Source organism: Macrotis lagotis, chromosome 3 (genome assembly GCF_037893015.1).
Source record: "Macrotis lagotis isolate mMagLag1 chromosome 3, bilby.v1.9.chrom.fasta, whole genome shotgun sequence".
NCBI lineage: Eukaryota > Metazoa > Chordata > Mammalia > Peramelemorphia > Peramelidae > Macrotis > Macrotis lagotis.
The window spans coordinates 277,707,613-277,721,687 of NC_133660.1; the positions used below are offsets into that span (position 1 = coordinate 277,707,613).

The 14,075-nt window shown below is 53.8% G+C and overlaps 1 protein-coding gene across 2 annotated transcripts in view; it reads right to left on the reverse strand.

Moving 5' to 3' along the window:
- Positions 1-1,860: 1,860 nt before the first annotated feature.
- Positions 1,861-14,075, reverse strand: part of NADSYN1 (NAD synthetase 1) — a 31,805-nt gene continuing 19,590 nt past the window's right edge. The window contains exons 8-21 of one of the 2 annotated variants that reach the window (XM_074230838.1): positions 13,829-13,946; positions 12,988-13,119; positions 12,305-12,379; positions 11,925-12,049; positions 10,695-10,743; positions 8,094-8,196; positions 7,382-7,550; positions 6,221-6,356; positions 5,385-5,491; positions 5,040-5,171; positions 4,622-4,691; positions 3,975-4,103; positions 3,101-3,277; positions 1,861-2,101 (exon numbers count right to left, since the gene is read on the reverse strand). In XM_074230838.1, the coding sequence (XP_074086939.1) occupies positions 2,048-2,101; positions 3,101-3,277; positions 3,975-4,103; positions 4,622-4,691; positions 5,040-5,171; positions 5,385-5,491; positions 6,221-6,356; positions 7,382-7,550; positions 8,094-8,196; positions 10,695-10,743; positions 11,925-12,049; positions 12,305-12,379; positions 12,988-13,119; positions 13,829-13,946 (1,576 nt within the window). In that variant the 3' untranslated portion in view covers positions 1,861-2,047. Of the gene's footprint in view, positions 3,278-3,974; positions 4,104-4,621; positions 4,692-5,039; positions 5,172-5,384; positions 5,492-6,220; positions 6,357-7,381; positions 7,551-8,093; positions 8,197-10,694; positions 10,744-11,924; positions 12,050-12,304; positions 12,380-12,987; positions 13,120-13,828; positions 13,947-14,075 lie in introns of both variants that reach the window. The other variant, XM_074230837.1, reaches the window with a different exon arrangement.

The window sequence follows — 14,075 nt, forward strand, 5'->3', positions numbered from 1 at the left end:
AAAAATCCCCATCCCATATCCATTTACTTTGCCCCAACTCGTCAATGAGTCTCATGAGCCATCTCAAGGAAACCTGGCCAATGAGTCAAGCGCACACCATCTCCTCCAAAGGGAATTCACACTGAGATGTGAAATGGGATGCTGGAAATCTGTCCAAACACATGCTCCAGCCCGTGAACATAAGCCCCCATGTGCCTAGTCTCACCTCCCAGGGGAAGGGGGGAGACGGGGCGGAACAGCCCAAGGGAAGATCAACTGTCCAGCCCCAGTGGGAAACAATAGCAAATTCCAATAATAATAATGAAGCATTGGAGGTTTGCAAAGCACTAGATATGTAGACATGAAGATGACTGAACATAGAAAATTGAATGCAGACACTAATTTGATCCTCCCAACAACGTTGTGAGATGGGTGCTATTATGGCCATTTTACAGATGAAGAGACTGAGGCAATGGGAGGGAGGTTAGTCTAGGATCAGGCAGCTCGGTGTTTGAGGCTGGATTCCACCTAGGTCTCCTGGACTTCAGAACCACCACACCCCTAAAGGCCACAATGCCTGGCTCTCTCCTCTTTTGTCCATTCTCTGCCCTCCAACACCACCAAAAAAAGTAAAAATAATAAGTTGATAGTGTGGCATACTATTATTATACTGTTATTTGTGGGGCTGGGGCGTAGGGTGGGAGACAGGACACTATCCTGGACTCTGAAGGAGTCCAACCTTCTCTGTTTTCTGCTCTGGACAGGGCTCGGGCTAGTCTCGGCTTGAGACTCCTTTGGGATGGACTGTTCACTTCCTTTATGTTTCTGTACCTCTCCCTGATTTGCAGTAGCAAGGGGAGTCGCCACAAAGAAGGAACAAGTCGCAGGCCACCGGCTCTCATGGTGGGGAAGCTATGTCTGAGATCCCTGGGATGTCACCCCCAGCCTGGAGAATCAGTCCAGAGTCCAGGACCTAGGAAGGAGTCTAAGAGGAAAGGATTCCATAGGATCAGTTGGAGCTCACTGGGGAAGGGGGAAATGGTTGGGGATAGAAGGATTCATCCCAGGGAAATCCTGAGTAGCTGACATGTCATACAGAAGGAGCCTTACCTTACTGTGTTCTACTCTGAGACCCTTAGACCCCCTTCAGCAGAGGCCAGGGGGGAGCCAGGCTGAAGGTGTGCCTCCTGCCCAGATAAGGACCCCCCCCACAACATCAGGTGCAGAGGGGTGACCCGATAGACAGATGACTTCCCTGAGCTTTCCCCCATCTCCTGATTGTCCACTTCAGGGATAATGAGCAAAGAAAACCACATACAGAGAAAACTTTGGGGAGCCTGGAGGGTCTCCGCCTCTGGGAATGGGATATGGGCGTGCAGGATCCAAGGGGAGAGGGGAGCGGCCCGTCCATCACACAGTGCTCACCGACCCCTGGAATGTACAAGCCCCAGATGCTCTCCAAGACCAGACCAAGAGCCCGAGGGGGAACTGGCCCTCCATGCCCATCTTCCAAGAGCACCTTCCTGGGCTCAGGAGGAGCGGGAAGGAAGGGATCCATTGGGGGTCTCCCACTAAGAGTGAGCCCAAGCTCTGGGTCTACTATCCCCGACTGACTGCATTCAGCTACGAATGCATGAACGGCCTCCTGTCTCCTCTCTCCCTGATGGCTCAGTTTCCCAGGAAGGTGTTAGGGGTTTCCTCTCCAATGGAGCCAGGATCCTGGGGATGAAGGAGCTGGCATCTTCCTGCCCCACTGAAGTGTTCAACCTCAAGTTACTGTGAGAAATAAAGCTCCCCCAAGAATGTGGGACCACCCACCATCATCTGGAAGCAGGGAGCACCCAAGGGTCCCAGGAGGGAATTCAGATTTCAGATCAGAAAATATATATTTTTATTTTCAACAGTTTCTGTAAAGAACCCTAACCCCCAGACACGGTGCGGGCCGACCTGACGTCATGACAATGAACATAATCTTAACATGCCATTTGAGAGAGAAGGGGGACCACCCCCTGAGGGCGAAGGGGGGGAAGCCTGGATTGTGTACAGCCTAGCGACCAGAGGCTGTCCATCAGACCAGGTTGTCAAAGTCCTGATCCCCTTCTGCTCCTTCGAGCTTCACGACCTGGAAGGAAGACAGGTAGAGGGAAGTGTTAGAAACCCTCAGGAACAGGGCCAGGGGCCTCCCGGGGGGACCTCGGACCCTCTTGAAAGAACACAGAGCCTCGGACTATTTTAGTGACTCTTCATCAGGACTCTGCTCTGTCTCATTAGCTCCCAATAGGCCAGGGAGGGAGATGCTAGAGGGATGACTGGGGCACCCATTGTTAACATGGGGAAACTGAGGCTTGGTGATCCGCCGGTACGGCCAGGAGGCCTCCTCGATGCCAGGTCCAGACCTCTCCTCCTCGACCAGGGATCATCTCTCCTCCCCAGTCCCTCTGCTACACGGCTGACAAAACAGTCCTGCTAAGAGCCGCCTGTGACCTCACCGCTCCCCACTCCCAGCCCTGACCCCCTGCCTAAGGCTTCAGGCCTTCCACATCTCATCTACACCTTCTACATCCGGCTCTCATCAGGCTTCACCTCCCACCGAATTCTCCCTCAGACACTATTTGCCCCTGGCTGAGCCTTTGTTTCCTTCCCTGTCCCTGCTTTTCAGGGTGCTCAAATCTCCCAAGTTCTTTGTAAAGAGCTAGGAAACGCTAGCTAGTGTGATTCTATAGGGTGCAATGAAAGTCAGGCCTCCGGACAGCCGGGGAAGCCCCTGGGCCCTACAAGGGCAGGAGCCGCACCCCTAGTCCAGTGCCAGACCCAAGGCTGGGGGTGCTGAGGAGGAAGATGGCCCCGGCAACTCCCACACTCTTGGGGGGCTAGATGGCATCAGCAGTTGGAGCCCCCAAATCCCATGGGGGTTGGGGGAAAGGCTCTTAGGAGGGAAAGGGGGGTCGGTCTGAAAGCCCTGAGAGCCTCAGTTTCCCACTATGTAAAAGGAGGATGAGACTTTGGAAACCTCCCCGGGCCAATGGTGGTCAGCACTGTCCCTCCACGTACGGGGGCTCCAGCCTCGTGCCAGCCTTGGCTCTCCTTTGTGCTGGGAGGGGCTGCAGGCCAGGCCACTCACCTGGTGGTCGATGCAGCGGAACTGCCAGGTCCAGTTCGCCTGGTAGAGGAAGGGCCGTGGGTCAAACCTGTTGTCGTCCGGGCTGTAGTTCTCGGCGTGGTAGGACGGCGTGAGGGTAGTCATCTTGTGCCTGTTCAGGGAATACTTCTGGAAAAACTGTTTCACCTTCTCGGCCACCTGGAGGACAAAGAGTGAGGTGGGGGCTTAGCTCCAGGTGAGACCTGGGGGAGGGGCCTCCACCACCACAAAGGGACGGCCCTAGGGGTCCACCTCATCAGACTTTATAACCTGAAACGAATCCAGAACTCGGGTTCACAATGTGACCCCAACCTCAGGGCAGAAGCTCAGAGGCCCAGACAGCCCAGGAAAGGCTGGGGTCCTGAGGACTTGGCACCCCCAGCTCTTGGTTTGCACAGATGGATTTTCTCTCTAAGCAAGTTTAAAGGCACTGCCTCCCCAGAGGGCAAAGACCCCCTTGAGTTCAGTCTTGGGGCAATGGGGCTTTCAGAAGAACAAAGGACAAGTAGAAAGAAGCAAGGAGGGTCCCAGCTGGGTGGGATTCTAGAAATCCTTGACCATCTGCAGACACCAAGGTGGACCCACATATGTATCATCAAAGGCAGAAATGGGAGCCTGGAGCCTGGCCTCTGAACACACACACTTCCTCCCTGGGGCTCCCTGAGACTGTGCCTGATCCAAGAACCATTCGACTAGAAAGAGACGAGGGGAGGGCATGGCCCCAGGTGGGGAGGGCATGGCCCCAGGTGGGGAGGGCATGGCCCCAGGTGGGGAGGGCATGGCCCCGGGCCGTCCTCTTGACCCCACTGGGCACAGCATGAGCAGGGACAGTAGGGGTGCTTGGAGGGTAAGCTACCTCTCGGGGGGTGCAGATCTCCTTCCACAAGTTGATGAGTTTGCAGAACATGCTGTACGGTCCCGCCTTCCCCATCTTCCTCAGTCTCCCAAAGACAGACAGCTCATTGTAGGTCATCCCCATGTCTTCCTGTGGAACAAAAACCCTCCAGAATTAGGAGGTCACCTGTGCCAGGGTCTGGAGGAGGGCCTGGATTTGAATCCTGTCTCCGATTCCCACAAGACAAAGGCAGAATTCTACCAAAGCCAGGCTAGTCATGCTGGTGTACAAAGTCCTGGGTTCAAGTTCTAATTGTGTGACTTTGTCCTTTACTCTCTAGGCCACACAATTGACCTCAGAGGCTCAAATGGGACAAGAGAAACCACCAGCCAGGTCGCTGTTTCTTAAATGTGAGCGCAGATGAGAAAACCGAGGTGCGTATATGACATGCCCAAGGCCACCCAGAGGGCTAGGAAGGGTCTGAGGCAACATTCAAACTTGACTTCCCTGTCTCCCCCCTCAGCCCTCCCCTCTGGACCAAAGCCAGGGCTCTCCCACCCACTGTCCAGTAGATGCTTCTGGCTCTCCAGCCCCACCCCCGCCTCCCTGCAGACTGGAGCTGGCAGGGGGAGCCAAGCACCCTTGTCCGAGGGTCTGCCGGCACGCACCTCATCGGTCTGGATCACCTGCCCTTCGGCCAAGGGCTCCAGCTCAGCCGTGGACTGAGCGGACATGATGCTGCAAGAAGAAGAGGAGGCCTGGCGTGAGAGGTTAGCGTGGCTACTACCATTCTCTCTTCTCCCGGGAGGGCGCGAAGCCTCAGACCCAATGCCCAAGCCGGGAGCACCAACAAGTAAGGAGGCCCCGCTGGCTGGCATCTCTCTGGTCAGTCCAGAAGGCCTTGAACCCAGGCTCGGGGTGGGGGAAGATTGACTTCATCTTGAAGGGCCTCAAGCTCAGGAGTGGGCACGGAAGGACTGGTCACTGGCGCCAGATGGAGGGGCCGGACGTCTGGAGGGAGGGGCCGGACAGTGGGGCCTGACCCTGGGGTTGGACAGCGGGGTCAGCCCCGAGCACCTCGCTCACCTCCGCAGGGAGTGGAGATGGAAGTTCTCCATGCAGTACTGGATAAAGGTGCGGAGGTCGGTCTTGCTGATGCCGCCGATGGGGTTGATGTCTGCGCTGGAGCAGTCGTACTTGGTCAGGTAGCCCCGGAGGCTGAGAGCAGAGAAAAGGGTCACTGGCGGGGGAAGGGGGGCCAAGGGGTGGAGGGGGACCGGGGAGGCCCCCAGTCTGGGAGCCAAGAAGCCCCAGCTCGATGGTGGGGGCTCGGCAGGGTGGAGACAGAAGCGCCTCAGCCCGGCCCTCCCAGGGGTCGAGCCCCCTCTCCCATCATCTCCCCCAGGCCCGGCTGTCCCCTCCCATACCTACCATTCATCGACATTGGTGGAGCCCAGCACCAGGAGCCCCCCTCGCATTCCCCGGGACCAGAGGCTCAGCTGAGCCAAGAGATAAGCAAAGACCATCCGGATCCGGGCCTGGGGAGAAGGGAAATGGGGAAGCAGCCTGGTTTCCTTCACCCCCAACATGAAAACACAGTTCCCTCCAAAAATGGGGGTGGTGGGGTAGGAGAGCGAGTAACAGCGGCCCCCAACCTTCTCATGTGGATCACTGCGATGGCTGCTAGGGCTGGGGGGCTCTCAGAGGGGGAGGGTCTGCCCCAGGACCCTCCCTCCCTCCAGTCCATTGACCACTCAGGAGCCCAGTGCCCTCGGACCAGTCATGGCCCTCTTAGACCTATTTCCTCATCTCCTTATGGACCCTCTGGGGTCCATAAGCTCCTCCTCATGGTACTAAACTCAGCATGGCCTGATCTCCCTCCAGGGCCCCCGACTCCCCAGCCTCCTGCTAGTCCCAGCTCACATCTCACCCCTGGGGCGCCTTTCCTGATGCCCCTGCCTGCTGTCTCCACCTACCCTTTCTCCAATCGGTGAGGCAGCCAACACTTATTAGGTACCTGCTGTATCCCTCCCACAGCCTACAAAGGGAAGGGGGGGTGCCACACAACAGTCTCGTGAGGGAGGAACTGCAGATTCTACATTCGTCTTAGGGACGAAGATGCTGAGGGTCAGACTTGCCCACGGTCACCCAGCTACAAACATCTCAGAACTTGCTGACTCCCCCCAGGAAGGGGGGTGTTCCATCGGACTGCCCCCACAAGGAGCCCAGGAAGCCGCTGGTCACCCCGCTCCCCAGGCAGCACCTACCTGTATGTTCTGCATGGCCACATCTTCCCGGCTGCTTCCCCCGTGGACCAAGAACTGCGGCATCTTCCCAGTCGCCATGCAGAAGACATCCAATACGGCCTTGATGACCCCGTCTATGTTGAGGTTGATGTGGTAACTGCAGGGGAGGGGGCTACCTGAAGAAGTACCTCCTGAGAGCCCCAGGATGGAGCCCCCAGCCTCGGGCCCAGGGGGAGAGGGCAGAAGGGGTGAGCAGGGCACGGGGCACCAAGGGAAGGGGACCCAAGCAACCAGCTCTGGGCAGCCCAGTAGTGTGGGGGGGGGGGGGGGGCACCGGCCTACAGGTCCTCCATGGATTGGAAAAACAAGAAAGGCGCAGCTCGGCTGAAGGGGCTCACCACCCCCGCAGCAAGACCCAGAAAGCACCTGGGAGTTCACACACACAGCACAATACACACACACACATAAACACACACACACACACACTCTAACCATACACTTCATACCATAAACTCACACACATACACACATCACACACATGCATGCCACACTGCCCAGCAGCAGAGACCAAACGAGGTTTGGGGACCATCAGGTAGAATGTGTGTGTGTGTGTGTGTGTGTCTGTGTCCATGTGTGTATGTGTCATGTTGCGTGTGTGAATCTCACTTCAGTTGGCTGCTGCTGACACCTGGGGCGGGGGCGAGGCCCAGAAGGAAATCAAGCCAGAAGGACAAAAAAATGTAAAGGGACAGAGGGAAAGAAGAGAGGAATCACCAGAAGCCTCAAAAACCCATGAAAACAACCCCCAGGTGCCAAACTGGGAGAAAAGCAGCTCGAAACCAAGAGATCCCTGGACTAGGAGCTGAAGATATTATCCAGGAGGCAGTGGTGATGGACAGGGCGCCACAGGTGGAGGCAAGGCTGGCACAGCCCAACTGTTACCGCCAGGACAGAAAATGGGAAAACAAAACAAGATTTGCCTTTTGGTCTCAAACCCCAAACTGTTCATGTTTCAGATGGGGAAAATGAGTCTCAAGGCCCCAGCTACCCCAGAGTCGGGGGTAACTAGGGTTTGGGTCAAAGGGTGACATCCTGGGAGGCCTGAGGAATCCCAAATGAGAAGAGAAACGAGCTGTCGGGGAGCAGGAGGGTCCCCCAAGTGGTGGGCCCCAACCCCTCTACCTTCCGATCTGCTCGGCCAGCTCCTTGGCCCTGACGCAGGTGGCCTGGGAGGAATTCTGTGTGGCCATGTAACACGTGGTCAGCAACTGGCCACACAGCTTCTGGGGGTCCTGAGGGACAACATCATCACAGTTCAAGATTCTCCGGACATCGGCCAGCACCTCCTTATCTGAAAACAGGCCGGACAGAACCATGGTCAGACACACACACACACACACACACACACACACTCTCACAGTAGATACTGTCCACTCCCCATCTGCTCCTCAGATGCTTAGAGACTTCCCACTCCGCCGTGGGTCCCTGGATGCTCTGCCAAGGGATGGATGCCAGCACTTGTAAAACTCAAAGGACAACAGTCCTGTGTTGCTGTTGAGTCCTTCAAGTTTTATCCGACTCGGTGATCCCACTTTGGGGTTTTCTTGGCACAGATACAGCAGTTTTGCCATTTCCTTTTTCCAGTTCGTTTTACAGATGAGATGGGGGGGGGGGCAAACTGGGTTAAATGACTTGCCCAGGGTCACTCAGCTCTTGAGTGTCTGAGGATGGATTTGAACTTAGGAAGCTCAGTCTTCCCGATCCACTCTGGCACCCCCATCTGCCTGAGCCTTGTGGGAGGGGGCCATTCTCACCCCTATTTTAGAGAGTCACCATGGCAGAGCCAAGCGCACCCTGGCTACTAAGGAGAGCACAGGGCATCCTCACCACTTACTTCCACTATTCACGGCTTGGCAGACCTGGCGGCACATGGAGTATACCATGCAGGCGGTGGCAGAGCTGTCCACTCCGCCGCTGAGAGGCAGGAAAAATCCAGCCTGGAAAGAGCCAATCAAAGAAGAGCGTGAGAAAAGTATCCTGAGGCCAGAGCAATTCTTTCAAAACAAAGTGCAGATGGACATCAGAATTCCCATCTGGGGTAACTATCTCAGAGGCTTCAAAACAATCACCCCAAAGGGACACCGGCACTACCAGATAATAAACTACCTCATGCAATGAGAGTTTTGTCTCTGCCGCCCCCCCTAAAAAGCTTAGAATGAGCTTTGAAGGGTCAAGGGGAAGAGAGGAGGTGCTATGAGATTGGCAAAGGACATCTCTGAGTTTCAAAAGAGGAAGAGACTGACATTACAAACTCTAAGCAGGTTTTTCAGGGTCACTTTAGTTTCTGGCAAATTTCAAGAACATACTATATTCTTTTTAATTTATTTTTATTTATTTCCCTAAATAGTTTCCAGTCATTTGTAAAAAAAAAAAAAATTAACGTTCATTTTTTTAAAATTTTGAATCCCAAATTCTCTTCCTCTCTTCCATCTCTCCCTGCAATTTTCTGTAATACAAGTGACATCACGTAAAACAGATTTCTAAATAAGTCATATTGTGAAAGAAACACACAGAAAGCACAAAAAAAAAAATAAAGAAAATTTTAAAAAAGCCTGCTTGGATCTACATTAAGACTCCATTAGTTCTTTCTCTGAGGCAGCATTTTTCATCACAGGTCCTTTGGAAATGTTTTGGATCATGGTACAGCTGAGCAAAGCTAAGTCACCAGAACAATCTTGTTCCTATGTACAAGGGTCTGGCTGCTCACTTTGCTTTCCATCAGCATACACATCTTCCCAGAGTTTTCAGAAATCTCCCTGCTCCTCATTTCTTAGCGTCTGGGGGCATCCCATCACATCACATCCCACAACTTGTCGTTCCCCAACAGATGGCCATTCTCTCAATTCCCTATTTCACAAAATGGCTCTGCCACAACTACTTTTGTACAAACAGGTCTCTTCCCCTTTTCTTTTTGTGATGGAGCCCCAGTGTGCTAATGCTGGGGCCAAGGCTTTATACCTAGACAACATATTACATTAGAAGGGTGGTGAGCAGATGCGCAGAAAAGGAAGCAGTGATAACATAATGCCGACGTGACGCCTCAAGACCACACAGCTGCAGATTGATCTCCTGAACCTTCCTTTTGAGACACAGGATTTAAAAAATACTTTCAAGATTGTTTCTGAGCTGTCTTTGATAAGTCTCTTGACAAATGCCTCAGGCGGTTCTTATGGACAAGAGGAGGGGGGGGCAAGATGAGAATCCAATACGGTGGATTCAGAGGCAGCAAAGTGGAAGGAATGGCGCAAGTCACCATTTTAGAGCCTCAGTTTCCTCAGTCATCATATGGGGGAAATGTTCAGTTCTGTAAAGAGGGCTGCTTGGAGGAAAACACTCTGAAAAGTACTGTAACAGAATAGTGAGCTATCGTCTACTGTCATTATTTTGAATTTAGAAATAGGCAAACAACTGGACTGAAAGGATAGTTATCAGCAACATCATTATGACAGTCATTAGCCAAGAGGGAGACGCAACGTGGCATCGGCTCAACATTTTGATCAGAGGCTTAAATAAAAGTCCCAATAGCATGCTGACAGAGATGGGAAGGGAAGAAGCCTTTCAACATGCTTTCTTCACCGGGCTCTGCACTAAGCCCATTTGGTTCTGACAACAACCCTGAGAGGTTACTGTCCCCATTTACAGATGAGGAAACAGACCAAGAGGTGAAAAAACTCACCCACGGTCACACAACTGGTGCTGGAAGCCAGATTTGAACTCAGTACTCCTGACTCCAGACCTATCAAGCACTCTATCCAAGAGTCAACTACCTGACTCCTAAGGGAGACTTTAGTGGATTCCAACCTCAATGAGACCCCCAAGACAGCTAAGGCTGAGCCCGGCAGCCTCTGGAGAGGCAGAGAGAGAACCAGGGCTCCATCTGACTCGGGATGGGCACTAACAAAGTTTTCAGATTGGGTTCTGGGTACCAATTTTGAGGAAGACAATGACCGGGATGGTGAGAGAACTGTAGAACCTGCCCTTGGAGAGCCAGTTGAAGGAAATGAAGGGTTAATACTGAAGAAGAGGTGGGGGGGGCACAAAGCAGTAGTTAAAGAACTGTCTTGAGGAGGAAGAAGAAGCAAGGCATCCTTCAGGGGGAATGCTCCCCAAGTGGGCAGGGCTGCCCAGGGAGGCCTTGGAAGCCTTCCAATTAGAGATGTCCCCAAGAGCGTGACATGAATGAGCTTCATGAATGGAATTCTGGCCCATTTGGGGCCCAATAGTTTCTGGGTTTCTTCCAGCAGAGGGACCCGGGTCAGAGGCAGGAAGTCCCGGAAGGATGCCTGTGTGGGCAGATAATCTGCCAGCCTCAGGGTGAGGCTGTGGGCAAGAGCAAGGGCCCAACAGAACCAGAGGAGACAGAAGCCATTTCTGAGGTGTTTGAGGATTTCCCCCCACTCATGTGCACAAACACAGAGGAACCCAGACATCTTACCTGCTGGCTGCGCCTCAAGTAATCCCAGAGCCAACATGCAGGACCAAGGCTGCCAAGGAAGCACAGAGCATTAAGACAAGGTACCTGAACCCCCAAGGGTCCCCACACATCCAGGGGGGCCAGAGGTGCCAAGAAGAGTCAGCCACAGAGGATCAGGGACCTCCTTTTCCAAATGCTCATCTCCACCCCACACTTCATCCTATTAGATGACAAACCTGAGGGCTTGTTCTAAATGCCAGATGCAATTCACCTTGGCTTCTAGGAACTATCCACTCATCCATTGTTCCATTATCTTTCTATTGTCTATTTATCTGTCATTTATCCATCTAGTTAGTCATCTCTGTATTTCTCCCAACCATCTATATATCCATCTTTGTATATAAGCATATATATAGTCATCCATCCCTCTATCTATCCCTCCCCTCCATCCATCCCTCCTTCCATCCATCCATCCATCCACCCATCCATCCATCCATCCATCCATCCATCCATCCATCCATCCATCCATCCATCCATCTGTTTATCCACCCATGGATCTGTCTGTCCATCTGCCATGTAGCTAGTCCCATCTCCAAAATGAGGAAAGTGAAGAGGATTCATCCAGGATTGTACAACAATGAAGTACAGGGGCAGGAGGGAGAGATTCGTGCCCCATTCTCTCCCAGATCCAGGTTCAGAGGTCCCCCTGCTCCCATGCTTCACCTACACCTACCACAGGACCCTCAGCTTCCATCAGAAGGTCCCCCACTTTGCCCAGAAATGACAGAGAGTGATGAACAGCCCTTCCACATCATGAGGGTCAGCAGGCTAACTTGGGGCTGATTCAATTAAATGTAGAGTGGAGCGCCCTTCTTCCCTATGAACTTGACCCCTATGCTGAACCAGCCCAAGTGATGGCCCATCATCATGAACTCTTAATCATCAAATCCTAAGCAGGAGGAAGTGCAGGAATTGTGAGAAAACTGAGGCCCAGGACTAAGACCGGGGGGTAGAGGGGGAGAGATATCTGGGGAATATTCTGAGGAACTCTTCAGAATCAAGGACAAGGGGACCAAGTCAGGGCCAGCAAATCAGAGACTGGGGCCCCTTTGAGACAGGTCTGGGTCAGGCTGGAGGATTTGGATCCCAGACCATCGACCCACAAATACCCAAGGAAGAGACTCGGGGTTCTGGGCCATTTGAAGCTTCTGCACCCCTGACTCTATATTGGGGATGGGGTAAAGGCCCTACCTGATCTCCTCCCCAAGGCTGTGAAACTGCCACTGGATAGGCTCTGAAATGGAGACCAGCACATCATCGTGGCACGAGAGCGCAAAGTCGACCCTGACCCGGGTGTAGGGAACCACTTTGCTGGCCTAATGGAGCACAGACAAGAGGGGGAGCTCCTGAGAGAGTCCGGGAGCCCCGCTGCCCCCAGTCCTGCAGGAAGAATCTCCTGGGTCCAAAGAAAAGCCCTGTTGACATGACAGATCTGGCCACTGCCCTCCCCCTGGAGAGATGAGGAAACTGAGGGGCCGTGACCAGTGTAAGGCAGCAGGACAAGACTCCGGACCTCATAGCCCAGTCCTGGGGTCACACCTTTCCAGACCGCTCCTAAGGAACACACTCACCATCAAGTTCCGTGAAGAGATCTCTGCTCGGAAAGTTCGGACATCCTCCAAGTCGACTGTGGCCGTGAGGACTTCCTACACAGAGAAGGAAGAAAAGAGCGCAGGTTTCATCCCCTCCTCATCATGTGCCACTGCTATGGGGTTTCTGGGGGAGTGCTGCCACTATTCTCCCTACGTTCCAGAGGAGGGAGTCAGAACTCAAATCCAGATCCCTGCAGGACTGTTTCAGAGACTACCCAGATCATACCACACTGATTTGTCACACCAGGGTCAGAGTGGGTGACGACTCTGTGTCCTTGTGTCTCCTGCTTGGATCTCTTTGGACCCCCATTCCCTATTGCTCCTCTCAGATGGCTCTAGGGACTTCACAGCTGGAGCCCCAGCTGAGCCCTGGAAGGAAAGGAGGAAGGGAGGGAGGGAGGGAGGGAGGAAGGAAGGAAGGAAGGGAGGAAGGGAGGAAGGGAGGAAGGGAGGAAGATAGGAAGGAAGGAAGGAAGGAAGGAAGGAAGGAAGGAAGGAAGGAAGGAAGGAAGGAAGGAAGGAAGGAAGCCTGTTTTCCTGACAACACCCAGCGGAGGTCAGAAGACGTCCTCCACTGTACAGACACATGTCATAGGCAATTCTTGAACCCAATCTTGTGATTAACACTGGCCTCCCAGAGCAGGCAGCCCTGAACCCCTCACCACATCATCCAGGGAGAACTGTGCCCCTTGGGCGACGGTGGCCCCGTTCACAGAGATCATGGAACAGCCGTCGTAGTAGAGCCGGTCACCGTCGCAACCCTTCTGATTGGACAGGAGATAAATGCCGCCATTCTGGAAAAGAAAGGTGCATGGCCCATGGGCTGGATGTTTCTGGTGCTCACTCCCCCGACTTAGCTGGGAGCCCCCATCCCCACCTGCTCCTCTTGGGAGTGTCTCCCCTTGGGGTCCTGCTAACAGCCACTGGAGGACAGTCTCCCTTCAGACTCGCTGGTCCCAATCAACACCGAAGATGGACGGGCTTTTGTTGGGTCAGAAGGAAAGACATTTTTATTCTCAGCACCCCCACCCCCCACCCCTCAGGCATAAACTCCTGGTGGTGATGGTGGGAGAAGCCAGTGGGACCACTTGGGGGTAAATGGTTCTTTCTAGGAACCAGCAGTTCAGTAAGAGGTGGATGTGATCGGAGAGGGAGGACTAGAGCTTTCTATTTATTCTTCCTAGAAAATAAAACTTCCTCTGAGAAGAATAATTTCCCAGAATCCTTTCAGACAGTTGACCCCCCTCGAGTGGGCCATTTTAACATTCAAGGGGCTAGCCAAGACCCCAATTTCTGGAGCCCAATGGGCTTCCCATTCTCCCAACAGCCCTTTGGGGGCAGAAGGAAAATGGCAGCCTCACTACAGAGGATGTGCCCTAGAAGTCGTGTCTTTGGCAACTCAATCCAATCATCTCCCACCACCCCCCACACAGGCAGCCGTCACTCACTGTGCCTTCCAGGTAAAAGACCCTCTAAAGAGACCCCGAGCTCGTGGGGACCTACCTTTAAGGTGGCCAGGTTCACCAGCTCCACTCTGGTGTGGGCCTTGCGCAGCACATGGTGACTCCCAGAGGAGTTGGCAAAGATTTCCACTCCATCCAGGCCCATATCAATGTGCGGGCTAAAGGGAGGAGGAGCGAGCGGATCCCTGAGCGGCCCTGCTCATCCGCCCTGCAACCTCCTCACTCCCTGGATGGTCTGGAGCCCGGGGGTGCAGTGCCCTCCATCAGGGAAGTGGGGGGTCAGGGCT